This window comes from Misgurnus anguillicaudatus, chromosome 8, assembly GCF_027580225.2.
Source record: "Misgurnus anguillicaudatus chromosome 8, ASM2758022v2, whole genome shotgun sequence".
Classification (NCBI taxonomy): Eukaryota; Metazoa; Chordata; class Actinopteri; order Cypriniformes; family Cobitidae; genus Misgurnus; species Misgurnus anguillicaudatus.
This window is the reverse complement of record NC_073344.2, coordinates 7,242,941-7,256,424: the sequence shown is the minus strand read 5'-3', so window position 1 is coordinate 7,256,424 and position 13,484 is coordinate 7,242,941. Positions and strand designations below refer to the sequence as shown.

The following is a 13,484-nucleotide window of genomic DNA, read 5'->3' as shown; positions in this document are numbered from 1 at the left end:
GGATTGAACATTTAAACCCATTACAATTGTCCATGTAAACTCAGCTTATGTTTTCTGTGTATTCCCAGATGTGCATCTTACCAAAGAGATGTCTCTGTGTCCCGAGCCCAGGACTTTCAACACCACCTTCATCTCCTGTGCATATCCTCCCATGTCATCATCATCCTCACTCTTCAGCTTCAGAACACCTGCATAGATGTTGGTCCGCGTACCCCGACCCAAATGCTCACCCTGTACAACATGACATTAACAGGTAATGTGATTAGACAGTTACCAGTGACACTTCAAATTTAGATTGATTCAACTACAGCAACTGCCCATGTAAGAATACAAATAACAAGTCATGCTTTTTACCCCATTTGTGGGTTCAAACCTTCTTTCTAATAGTAATAAATGTCCTGCAGTAATTTTTGTAAAAGTGCTGTTGATTTTAAAAGTTTGTATATCAGGGGTTCCCAAACTTGTGATTTTGCGACCCACTTAAATGGGTATAATCTATCCTGGGACCCACAAATATATTAAAATATATATATTTAAAAACCCCTGCTATAAATGTCTTGGGGGCAGTTTCCTGGACAGAGATTAGCTTAATCCAAGACTAGGCCTTAGTTTAATTAGGAAATATAACTCGTTTCAACAAACATGCCTTACTAAAATCATTACCTGTGTGCATTTCAAGGCAAAACAAAGGGCCCTGTTGTATTTTATGATATGTCAGTTCAAGTTGTTTTCAGTTTGGACAGCTCTTAAAAATGTTTTAGTATAGGACTAGTCTAATCCCTGTCCGGGAAACCGCCCCTTAGTGTCTCTTTTATTTAATCCCTCAGTTTAGTGTAAATGATAAATAAAGATAAAAGATCACCTGTACAATCTCCTCCTTAAGGATGCGATGGAAACTCAGCTGGCTGACTTGCGGTTGTCTTTGGGCAACAGGCTCTCTGTTCTTAGTCATTACCAACAGGTTGGAAATTTCTGTAGGGTAGAAAGACAATTTCTGATTGAATCTAAATATCTTCTGGTTTGATCTTTCAGTCTTATTTATTATTATTAACGTATCTGAATTACGCTTATGCAAAGTATGTTTGTGTTACGTCTAACCAAACGATTAATTGGGAGTGACAAAAGCAGATAAACATACACTTGTTTGTGCACGCGTGTGAAAGCTACCCCCACCTAAACAAAGAAGAGGAAGTTGTGCAGCGAGACAGTTCACTGTTATACAAAACACGACACATACTACATCAAAACAATAAGTGTGTGACTTCACATGCGCGTTAACATTTAAAGTGTTTGTGAGAGGGTTTGTGTTTATGTATGCTTATGCATTTCATGATTGTTTTGCAGCATCAGTGGGTCTTTTGTCTGCTCACTGACATCATCTTAATAAAGACCTTCACCAGATCTGTTTTTATAAGTGCAAGTAGGGTAAAAAGATCAAAAGATGCTCAACGGAAACCCACATTTACTACATTTCCTGCCCGTCACCGATGCCTCAGCATGTACTGACGAACAGATGTAAACAAGACCAAATACATTCTCCAACATGCAATAACAGGGCGTTTTTCACAAACTAATTTTTCCTGGCATTCGACTTTGCAACAATAAAGAGCTGTTACATTGTAAACCAGATAACTAATATTGTATTTTACATAATTAATACTCAATATATGATACATCTGTGTGTGTATATATTCAGCATATGACCCAACCTGTGAAATACTGGCTAAAGTTGCATAATCTAACTTATAAAATGATCATTCTTATATCATTAATTTCAGGAACCTCCTTTCTATCATTAAAAAAGTGAAAACGGAAAAAAATATTAAAAAATTACATGCACAGCAGCGTTAAATATTTGCTTGTTTTTAATTCTTAGAAACGAAAAAGAAATTCATCAAATCTTTGACATGGCCTTACTTAGTCAGTATTAAAGATATTGAAGTCATATTTTCACTGAATATTCTTTACATTTTATAGAATTTTATGTATAAACTGTAAATGATGAGTTTTCACAGGCAGGGTTACAAATAAAATATAAACTAAATATAAATAAAACTAAATAAACAACTAAAACTGCCAAAAAATACAATTGTAGACTTTATGTAACTACATAACTATGTAATGACATCCACTATTTATCACAAACATGCAAAATATAGTTTCTTAGCCCTGTATGCGTTTCATTTTATTCAAGTTTTTTGTCTATTTGTCCTTTCTTTAAACATTTTACACAGTCACGTCAGGAAACCAACTGTTGGTTAGCTGGATAACACTTCTGATCCTGGATCAGTTGCATGAAAAATAAAACTTCAGTACTATTAGCTGCCAGTTTAACATCTGCCCTAGGTTATGCAAGGACACGACTGGGTTTGCGTGCATTCTGATATCTCACTTCTCTAAAGAGCAATTTGACATTGAAGGAAAAGCTCGTAACTGAAAAGCAAATTCCTCTTTCAGCTTAGCAAAGTCAAAACACTTGTTTGAGTTGTATAGATATTTGACTAGTACGTGTACACTTGACGCATGCGCATTGCGACAAAATGCAATACATCTCCTGGGTTACATGCTTCATTCTCCTGTGGTACGCACGGTTACAAAAATCCTGCGGTGTGCGTACAGCACGTGCGTAAAATTCTGATAAGGGGATTTGAATCATGCGGACTGTACGTGGACCCTTGTGCATGCATAAAAACAGGACTATATTTCTAGCTTTATATATTTTTTAAGCCCTTACAGGTACATAAAAAGGCAAATAAAGAAAAGTTAAGCCCAAAATCTGACTGGACTGAAAATTTTTCATCGGCCAAACCCCAATCATATAAAATCCCTATTAAACATAAAATAATACTGCATAGTCTTTATTGTTTTAAGCCCAAAATACACTGCAGGATTTTTGCTCTCCTATAAGATCATTACCTTATCACGCTGTGCGACATGGATCGTTTAAACTTGTGTAACACAAGCATGTAGACTGTACGGATGACACGGAGGCTTCGACAGCTACGTCACACGTTAGCGCAACGTCACCTGCACGCGCAAATACTAGTATGCAGGTCGTAGCAGCAAACACACTGTGACAATGCTGAATTACTGACACTGTCAAAAAACTATCGTCGTCTATCTTTGGACACATTTTCCACAGAGCACCGCATATAATAATGTTCTCCGTTTAGTTTCGTTCTCCGTGTCTGTCTCGTTTAGCTCTGTATTAACTTCGACCTCGGGTGCAGTAATATTGGCGGAAGTTTGAGTGAGAGGGGGAGTAGTCAGGAGTGATGATGTTACGGCGTGCCGAGGTCGAAGTGCTGCAAACTAAGTGCTATTCCGCCATACAATATAGTTCACATATTTTATCTGCTTAAAAAAAATCACCACGTTTTGTTTTGTGCCACCATACTTACTTGTGTAACTACTCACATAACAGTCTTTAAATAGTGAAAACATGGAAGTGTTTGGCAGCTTCTAAATTCATCCCTGTTTGGTTCCTAAGGATTGAATGGGGCTATGCTAAATGCTAACACATTCACACCATGCTGTATAAAGATTAAGTGTACGCATTGAAAAAAGATAGGTATTATTAACTTGTCTAAGTTGAGGTAAGAACATAATAAAATACTGAAAAACAGTGGTGTTTTCCTTTAACAAAATAAAGTAGGCTATATAACAGGAAGCTAACAATTCTGAGACAAAGATGCAGTTGAGCACTTCTAAATAACACGTGAGCAGGTAGACAAAAATGGCATTAAAACTTTAAATACTTAAATTAGACTGCTATCTGAATTGCAAAAACAATCAGAAATGCATAAAAAAATTTAATGAATATTTTACATTAAAGTCTGTAAAAGACAGTAGCCTACTGGTGAAGTGAAATAGCATTAAATGAGCAAGTAGCCTTAACCCTGCGGTGGCGCATTAAAAACAAACAATTGAATAGCCTTTTTTTAAGTTGAATTATTATTGCAGATCGAATATTTGAATATTCAACCACTCGTGCACATTCCTAAACTAATTCATTAACATGCATCGAATTTGTAGGATGACGAATACTTAAATTTTGGACTACAAATAGCAAATCTTCAAACTGGTCTCTGAGCTGAAAACACCTAGTGACTTCATTAAGCCGTGTAACTTCCTGTTCCAGCAAAAACGTCACACTATCTCTTTACTTTTTTACCAAAGTCTAGTTAACTCAGTCAAACCTGTCATCCAACAACTACTTCTGTAATACTTCCTACACTGTCAGGCGTTACTTATGGACTTAATTTGCTTACTTATGTAGCTGCATATTTACTGAAAAGCAGTTTGACCTGCTATTATGAAAATCTGCCAAACAAAATGATGGTTTATTGCTTATGGCACATGTTTTACAAGTATAATTTACAAGTGATAAAACATGTCTACATTCCAATAGCGAACTTGACCAGCCACACTCAAACTTTTACTGCAAAATTTAAATAATCACAAATTTACATGTGGTAACGTAGAAATGTAATGAACATCCTGGAAAATCCTGGCATTTCAGCTAGCTGCTGACAGTAAAAGTGAACAAACCAATAACCTTTATAGCTTCTGCGTTTCAGTTCAGAAGCTGTACAAATAGTACTTTTGTTAAAACTGTACGTAATCTAACAATGGCTCTACAGAAAAAATGATTCATGGTGTTATTTCTTTAGAAGGAAATCCCAACCCCACTGGAGTTTACTGACATCAAATGAAAGTGAAAATCAGGAAACATTTCTAGTTTGGATAGATGCGTGGACTAATGAACGAACTCTTATCTGTTTTACTCACTGACGAACGATAAATTGGGAAGTGTGAAGAGCACTGGTACCTCTGGGCTGTGGGGGGCAGCATCTGCGCAGCTGGAAGCGCAGGTTCTCTGTGCGCAGGTTCTGGCCCTGTAAGTGCTCCAGGAGTTCCTTTAGATTGGGCCTAAACGTCTCTGTCCCAAAGAGCCTGTAGCCCTGAGGACTTGCTTCGATCTGGAAGTTTTTATATTGGGGAACAGGCCTCGACTCACACAGATCCATCTGAAAGAACAAATATGTAAAAGAGAGAGAGAGAGAAAGGACAAAGATAAAGCACATTATAAATAAAGAAAGCAGCTGAAGAATACTGAAAAAAGTGAAAATGTTTTGTTAAAACAAAAAAAATCAGATGAGTAGAGCATAAGGCTGGGGCGATAAATAGTGCAATTCTCCTTGCTATGCTTCTCGATAAATTACGTTGAAATGCTACTACATCCAAAACCCAGAGGGCACTCTCGTGCAGAAACTCAATATGCGCCACAGAACAAGTAGCTTCAGAGGGTATGCAGCGACGTCATTTTTCCACGTGACCGCGCTGGAGCACGCCCTGTTGAGTGGCAAAACATTAAACAAAATGGCTGGTTTTCATAGCGGATGCTGCAAAAAACGTCAGTAAAACTGACTATTATCAGCTTAAATTGAATTTAGTTGGCCTTAACAGTGACCCTAACAACTTGCCAAACAACCAGTAGTCTGTGGACATTGGCATATGGCCAGACATTGCTTTTCCTGACTTATATGTTTGTCTTGCCTAACACTATTAAACCATCCCACCTTTGTAACACAAAGCTCATCATAATGGATGTTTTTTTAATGAAGGCTCACTGACAAAACTTTGCAATTACAAAGAATAAGAGTATTCATTGGTGCATTTTGTATCCCAAAATTTTACATACCTGACATATGGCTACTGCTACTGATTTACTTCTCCTTTGAGTGTTTTTTGCAGTCTGAAACCGCTCCAAAGTTTTGTTGAATCTGTTACCACAGTACAACTACTTTTCCTATTTTAAATGCGTTTTTCACGTTATGCTAATGCTGTCGCTCAGGCTTTTTGCCACTCAGTGGGCGTAACCGCAGTCACTTTGCCAAAGGTGACGTCGCATGCTTGTAAGGATATTTATATTGCTGTTCATCAAACCTTTTCAGGTTTTTCATGATAATAAAGAATATTTATAATGATTATATTTGACGAGTGTTACTTTTTCAAATGCATACTATAAACGACTCTGACTCTTAATCCTACTAATTAAAAGTCATAGTACATGAATAGCTGTGCTTAAAGGTGCAGTTTGTAAATTTTAGCGGCATCTAGTGATGAGGTTGCGAATTGCAACCAACGGCTTAATCCACGGCTCACCCCTCGCTTTTGAAACACATAGAAAAAGCTACGGTAGCCGCCACCGGACAAACATGTCATCGTCGGAGACAACTTAGTAAAAAAAAAAAGTGTCTGTTAAGGGCTTCTGTAGAAAAATGGCGGGACAAAATGGCGACTTCCATGTAAGGGGACCCTCTGTGTATGTAGATAAAAAGGTCTCGTTCTAAGTTAATAAACACACAACGGTTCATTATGAAAGGTCTTTATACACGCCTGATAATATAGTTTTGTATATTATTTTGCATTTCTGTCAAGAGATCCTAAAAATTACACATTGTACCTTTAATATCGCCTATGCGATTCAGAATCGATATCAGTCAGGCATTGTTAGTATGAATCGCGATTAATCGTCCCAGGATTTTGTCAACCTTATTTATTTATTATTTTTCATAGTTAAGTACGGTACTTCTTACAAAAAAATTTCCTAAAAATTGTCCAGCCAATTAGTAAGTGACGAGTGCATAAAATTTGCTTTAGCAAATCCATCAAGTGTTTGCAAGACAGGATTATATACATGTGGACATGCAAGTCCCTCCGCATTGAGATCCCAATGTGGGGCCCCATCTCCAAGTATCAATAACTTATATCCAATACAAAAGCCTCTGTTTATTTCATGTATTTACATGGGGCCCATGATTCAGAGGTCTCCAACTCCAATCCCCAGTGCCACACGTTACATAAACACCAAACCTCCACTGTGTTTAATTAGCACATATAAATCAGGTGTCCCGTTCCAAAGACGATACACAACAGATGAAACCCGGAAAAAAACAGAAACCCACCCTTTCTTAACTACCTCTGAAAATGCTATAAAATGACCCCATCAACTGTCTACTCTACAGCAACTTCATTAACTATGATGTTAAAAAAAATTTTGTGGCCTTTCACTGTTTGTGTGTACCTCAACGCAGACAACAGTCATGATGATGTAGTTATAGTCTGTGCAACTCCAGCGCAGGACGTAGGTTCCCTCTTCGTTCCCTTCCTGACGGAGTTTATGAATAGCATACTCGGTGCTGTACAGAAAAAAATCAACACAATTCGTCTCAACCTGCAAACTGATTATGACATGCAGTAAAACAATTAAATCAAAGATCATTTATATCAACGATCAGTTGCACTAAAAGTTCATCAGTATTATATTTCAGCATTTCATTTTGCAATTACATTATAGCATGAGAGTGTGACCAAAGATTTTATGTCAGTTGTGCAAACTTAATACAAAGATCATCTTTAAATTATTCACATGGTCTACATTTAAACAAATTTAACTTGGCAATATACGAATATGATCATACCAGATAGGGCCATGACAGCCATTTTCCAAATTCTGGACCACTGACGAAGGTGCGACTTCTGTGCACAGGTAATGATGGGCATCCACAGTCAGTCTAAAGAAACCGTCCACCAATGCAACAAAAGACAGAGCTGCATCGCGATAAATCAGATCCATCTCCTGCAGAGAAAAGGCCAAGAGTTTTTACAATCTACCTTATCCAAATCACTGACAAATATGACCTATGAATCAGATAAGGAGTATGAATATGAATCATCAGCCTTCAAAAGGTGTCTGGAGGTTAATACAAGTTTGTCCTATTAATACTTGCTCGAAATGACAACAGTACCATGGTTTTATTGTCTTGTCTGTAAATGGTGACGCAAGACTCCTTAATGACGATGTGGGTGATTTCATAAAAGTCTGAGAAAAGTATCCATCCGTTGCTGGTGTCTTTCTTTTTGTCGTTCTTCAGCTTGTTGTCATTCTTGTTTTTCTTCGATTTATTTTTCTCTTTCACGATCGACAGATTCTATATAAAAAGAAAGAAAGATGATAAGATTAGGTTTAAAAATAAACCTTGACACAACCTATGAAAAACCTGTTCCAAAACCTAGTTGGCTAATACAGGTTAAAACCAGACAATTCTCAGTAGTAACTGAGTTATGGTCTGGCAAAGCTTCATAAACAAATAATTTCGGTAACACTTTAGTATGGGGAACACTTATTAATTATTAATTATGACTTTTGCCTCAGTAAACTCCCAATTTACTGCTAATTAATAGCTAATATGGTAGTAGTTGTAGAACGTTAGGTGTAGGTATTGGATTGGGTTAAGGGATGTAAAATATGGTCATGCAGAACAAGCCATTAATATGTCCTTTATAAGCACTAATAAACAGCTAATATGTAAGCTAATAAGATACTAGTTAAAAGTGAAAATTGGTCCCTATACTAAAGTGTTACCATAATTTCCAAAGGGGGTGTCACCAACAGACATGGCTGAAATGCCTCTGGGCGAGATTGGATAGACCTAAAACCAATCGGAGCAAAGAAGGAGATGACGTATGCAGAGCTATATCAGACGTTTGCAGAATCCAGTCGGTAAGACAGCGATAAGATCTTTTTAGATATGAAGGCTTCGAGTGTGGGTTTAACGAAAAAGAAACGTTTAAATCACTTAAAACAGACGGGAGTGATGTTCCACGGTGGCATCCATCTTTGTAATGTACAAAATTTGCTTCACCGTCGCTGTGCTGTCGTCATCGTGTAAAGCACGCCTCACTGTTTCTGATTGGTTTGAATGGACTCTTTTCCAGACTTACTTGCAGAGCAAATCTAAATTTTCCGGAAGTTGTCTGGGTTTTCCCAGGCTATAATACAAGGGAACAGTACGTTAAAATTAGACTTAACATTTTTGGATTTCTTTTTTCTTGTTGCAGTGCAATAAAACACGGCAAGTTAGGAGACAGCACAATTATGCTGCCCACCTTCTTCCATCTAGAACAGCCGTCCATGTAAAGAGCACACCCATGATGCCTTAAAATGCTGCTTACTAGATTTTGGAACAGAAGTCTTTATAAATCTTCTAATAAACCTTAACCCATCTCTACACTCACCATTAAGGGCTTTCTCCTCCAAGAGATCCCAGTGGTTCCAGATACTTGCACCTCGTAGTCCAGTCCATCATCCCCCATGGGAAGGGAGTGGGCTGGTGAGCACTCGGTCTCCCCAGATACTTTGAGGCTCTTGGGCTCAACAGTTTCCCGGCCCAGGCCTTGGGTAAGTGTCTCAAGAGTGGACAGGTACTTCACCTTTAGGTCGTAAAGGGTGATGTTGCTGTCCTGGATGGTCTTGCTGTTGAACTCGTTCAGGAAGTTCTTGAACACGTTGTTGATACGCATGCGTGTAAGGAAGTTGCGTTGCTTGATGGTGCGGTTCAGACTGTCCGGTATGAAGCGTTTGTAGCTGTAAATGAGAGAAAGACAAGGTAGGGATTTACTCAGTCCATGAGCAAAACACTTCCTTTTCTGATACACCTCAATATCAGTATACAGGTACCTGGCTTGCGAACTGAACCTAAACTGTGTTTTATATTGTGGTGAAGAACTGTCACCAAAGACATTGTTAATAAGTCCTTTTAATCTGCTGCTGGTGTTTGCTTTATACGGCAGTGTTTGGACAACCAGTGTTGTTTGTTTGTTTCGTAATATGGGGTATTGGAGTATTTATTATGAGTATCAGTGTCAGCATGAGCACAGTATGTGGTTATGGCATGAAACAAATGCTTAAAACTATCCAAATAGTTGAAAGTGATATTTAACTCAGACTTTTTTCTAGAAATCATTTTGCATGAAAAAGTCATGTGTGTGTTGGTTACCTAGCTTCAGCTCCAGCTCCTGATAGGGGCAGATCATTTCCCTTGGCATGATGGGTAATAGCCAAAACGGCCATTCCCAAACACTCGTTCTCGATTTCGTGAAGCTCTGCCTCGTTCTGCGGAGTGCGCACAGGGGCCAGTCCCCTCAGGAAATCATACTGACCCTAAAACAAACCACGCCATTCATTTTTAAACAGACTTTTGAACACTGTGTATGCAAAACATACAATTTAAATGACAGGCTGCAACACATAGACTAATGTTCACAGTGTCCCAGTGTTGTTTGAATACATAGCTGTGCTCCAATAAACACATTCAAATACCAGACTACAAAAATGGGAACAACAAATATGATAACAACAGATCCTATTATACCACATAAAAAATGTTTTGAATAGCCATCAAGCCACAATCCCCCCCTTTAGGCCACAGCAGCCTAAACCAAAAATTGTTTACTTCAAGGATGCTATAAAAATGCCTTGCATAGTCACGCAAGCGATTCTTCAGGTGTGTCCTGAACTCACCTGTGCAAACAGGTAGTCGAGAGATGCTGCATCCAGGAGAGGTGTCCCCTCGGGGCCCTTCTGAGATATTAAACCCCCTTTATGTTTGCTGAGAGAGTGTCTCCAAACCGGAGACTCTGTATCGCTGGTACCATGCCAGTTGGTGAAATAAAATCTGCGTAAACAATGAAAATAGAGAGGGTAGAGAAATGAGATACAGCAAATCTGTTTTCAGGTGTGTTTATTCAATTAAGCCAAGAAAGTAAAACCATGTTGACAGAAGCTGATACAGTACATAAACCTGTCAAACACAACGTACGCAAGCTTAAGTTAATACAAATACGCTAACATATGGTGCACAGGGTACATGCATTACCATACCGTATGTCAACAACAGACAGGGAAGCAAAACTGCAGCACCCTGCTGCCACGCGAACGAAAGCTCATTGTAAACAGGAAGTAAAATGAGTGAGAATAAAGTACTCTACGCCACAAAGGAAGAGATAGAGTACAAAGGTTGACCATAACCTGTTTGTGTGCACAACAGGTAAAGTTTTACACTGGCAGACTGCAGTTCTGGTTTTGAATACAGTAATTGACTCCTATCTTAGTTTCACTGTCAGAAAGGGGAAGTTAAGGGGATCTGAGCTGGGTTTTGCAAAGACTTTAAAGATTTAGAAGACAGGGCTTTTTGTTACAGACGTTTCAGCAGTAACAACATAAACAAACGGCTTTCGTGGGACAAACGTAACTTTCGCTAAACTCTGCAAAGAATCAATAACAACAAAGTAGTTTATTTCTGATAACATGCTAAATAAACAACACATAGATTACCTTAATTCAAATCATAGCTAAAGCGTATCAAAAACTTCACTTAGCTAATGTTACCGTGTAAAATGTGTACTATATAATGTATGCAATCTTAACATCGGCTGCTAAACCTCCCACCAAATAGCAGTAATCCATGTATTTGTTCAAAAGTAGCAACTAATCAGCAGGTCATGCATAAGCCTTTTCACTAGAATATAAATAAGACAATCGCTAGTTTTGTTTAATGGCGACTTTAACTTAATCGCTGTACCGGCTCGTGCAGTGCCCAGATGCGCCAGGTACTAAAATTAGGCACTAATTGATTTAACGTGAATCGGTCCTCGGTAGTACTGACCTAATTTGTTCTGTGCTCTAAAAGGTACCCAGTTTGGTACCCACCCCTATTGCCATGTCAATTTGCTACTATAAACATAAGCTTGCAATCCTTGCCCTGCCTTTGGGGACTTATAATTGCTGTTAAATAACATTGATGAGCTGTGCTCAAGTTAAATACATTAATGTCCAAAGCTGCAAAAGACACAACACGCAGGCATATATGGTAAAACATTTCCACCTGGACTGCATTTATATAGAAAATTATCAGGTTAAAATATTTTAATATACATCAAGTTTTAAGTCTCTGTCAATTTTTACATCAATGCAAAACTAGCATATATCATAAACATGCAAGGTCATTATGATTAATATAAAAAAGGTGTGACTAAATTGTAAGTCAGTGTGACCAACTTAGAAAGTTAGTGGGAAGAATGAGTCTTAAGCCCTGGTATGACATCAAAGTTTCACGAGAGTGATTCGAAAGCAGTGCTTGACTGTTGAGTCGCTCTCGCAAAACTTTGATGTCATACGGTGATTCATTTGTGCAATGCCGCATGCAGTAGTAGCATTTCTAATGTCTAGTACGCAACTCTGCTGTTGTTTTTATCAAAGCCACTCTGTTGGCTTATGTTACAACACAACAGTTATAAAACTATTTCATAACAACATCCACAAACATGACTTGTGAGCCACAGTGGATTGATTTCCATTTCCAAATGAAGGTGAAGACTCCCATCATTCCATGCTCCTTCACAGCATCATAAATGTACACCTTTGTTATTGTTTTGCACCCTCTAGCATAGAAAATTACATATTGTTCCTTTGTTACAAAAAATCAATTCCACCAGTTCACGCAAAATCAATTAAATTACATTTGCAAAATCGCATTTTTGCATAATTCACCAATTCAACTGGAAATATTCACAAAAATGTAAAAGCGTAATGGGTTAAAGCTTCTCATTTACTTTGAATAGCTAGTTATCTTCCTTTGTAGAGTTTTAAATATGAATGTTTCTCTTACAAAATCACATTGATTACCCTCAGAAGGCCTGTATCCTTATGGAGCCGTTTGGGTTATTTTTGTGAAGGATGGATGCACATTCTTTGGACTTGAAGAAAGTGGACCCTATTCTTACCGTGGGTTGACACTAGGGATGGGCACGAGTACTCGATTGCTCGAGTACTCGAACGTAGCATCGATGATCGATCATGAAAACAATGATCATGTGGGTTTATTTATTATGGATATGGCGGCATTTGGATGGCTGGTTAGCATTACAAGCACATCTGACACGACCCAGCTAATCGCTAAAATAATAGCAAAAAACTGGCTAATGTTATGAAGCTTTTGCTTAGACTGGATGTGTTTAAAAGCGCGCTGTTATGATGCACATCCACAAAGGGAGTTAAACTTTCTGTACATAACTTAGTTGAAAACTTAGTTGAAGTCTTGCATTTTATGCAGATAGATGCATGTTGTACATTTATGTTGTATAAAGGCTTAATATTATGTAGAGTGCGTCATGTAGAAAGCGCTTCGGTTTGTGTTTATTAACTTAACCCTTTAGTTTCACTTCATCATGCAGCTATTCCTGTAAGGGGTTTCTTTTAAAAACCATTTAATTCATTAATAGTCTAGTATGTGTTCATTGTTCTCTCATAGTTTCTTCAAAATTAAGTTTTATTTGAGTGTTTTAAATAAAAATATATTTATTTTCACCATGACGTGTGCCCCTTTGATTGCCCCGCCCCCAGTTAATCGAGTACTCGTTCTTTAGACCTATGGATTACTCGAAATGAAAAAATGACATTAATGCACATCCCTAGTTGACACCAGCCGCAATTGAGGCGTCAAATTTGCGTCTAACACATCTAGTTTGCAGCTTGAACATTTTGAGTTCGGCAATGCTCAATTTGCGCGAACTAGATGCGCAAATGAGGCGAAATCGCGTCTACCGCGTCGCGCTGGACGCCTCATTTGTGCCACTAG

General features: G+C 38.1%; 1 protein-coding gene across 1 annotated transcript in view; it reads right to left on the bottom strand.

The window, feature by feature from the left end:
• Positions 1–13,484, bottom strand: part of jak1 (Janus kinase 1) — a 36,517-nt gene that overhangs the window by 14,797 nt on the left and 8,236 nt on the right. Inside the window, exons 4-12 of the mRNA XM_073870222.1 lie at positions 10,370–10,523; positions 9,846–10,009; positions 9,085–9,433; positions 7,815–7,997; positions 7,488–7,645; positions 7,091–7,205; positions 4,832–5,030; positions 863–972; positions 82–231 (exon numbers count right to left, since the gene is read on the bottom strand). Coding sequence (XP_073726323.1) covers positions 82–231; positions 863–972; positions 4,832–5,030; positions 7,091–7,205; positions 7,488–7,645; positions 7,815–7,997; positions 9,085–9,433; positions 9,846–10,009; positions 10,370–10,523 — 1,582 coding nt within the window. The remainder of the gene's footprint in view (positions 1–81; positions 232–862; positions 973–4,831; positions 5,031–7,090; positions 7,206–7,487; positions 7,646–7,814; positions 7,998–9,084; positions 9,434–9,845; positions 10,010–10,369; positions 10,524–13,484) is intronic.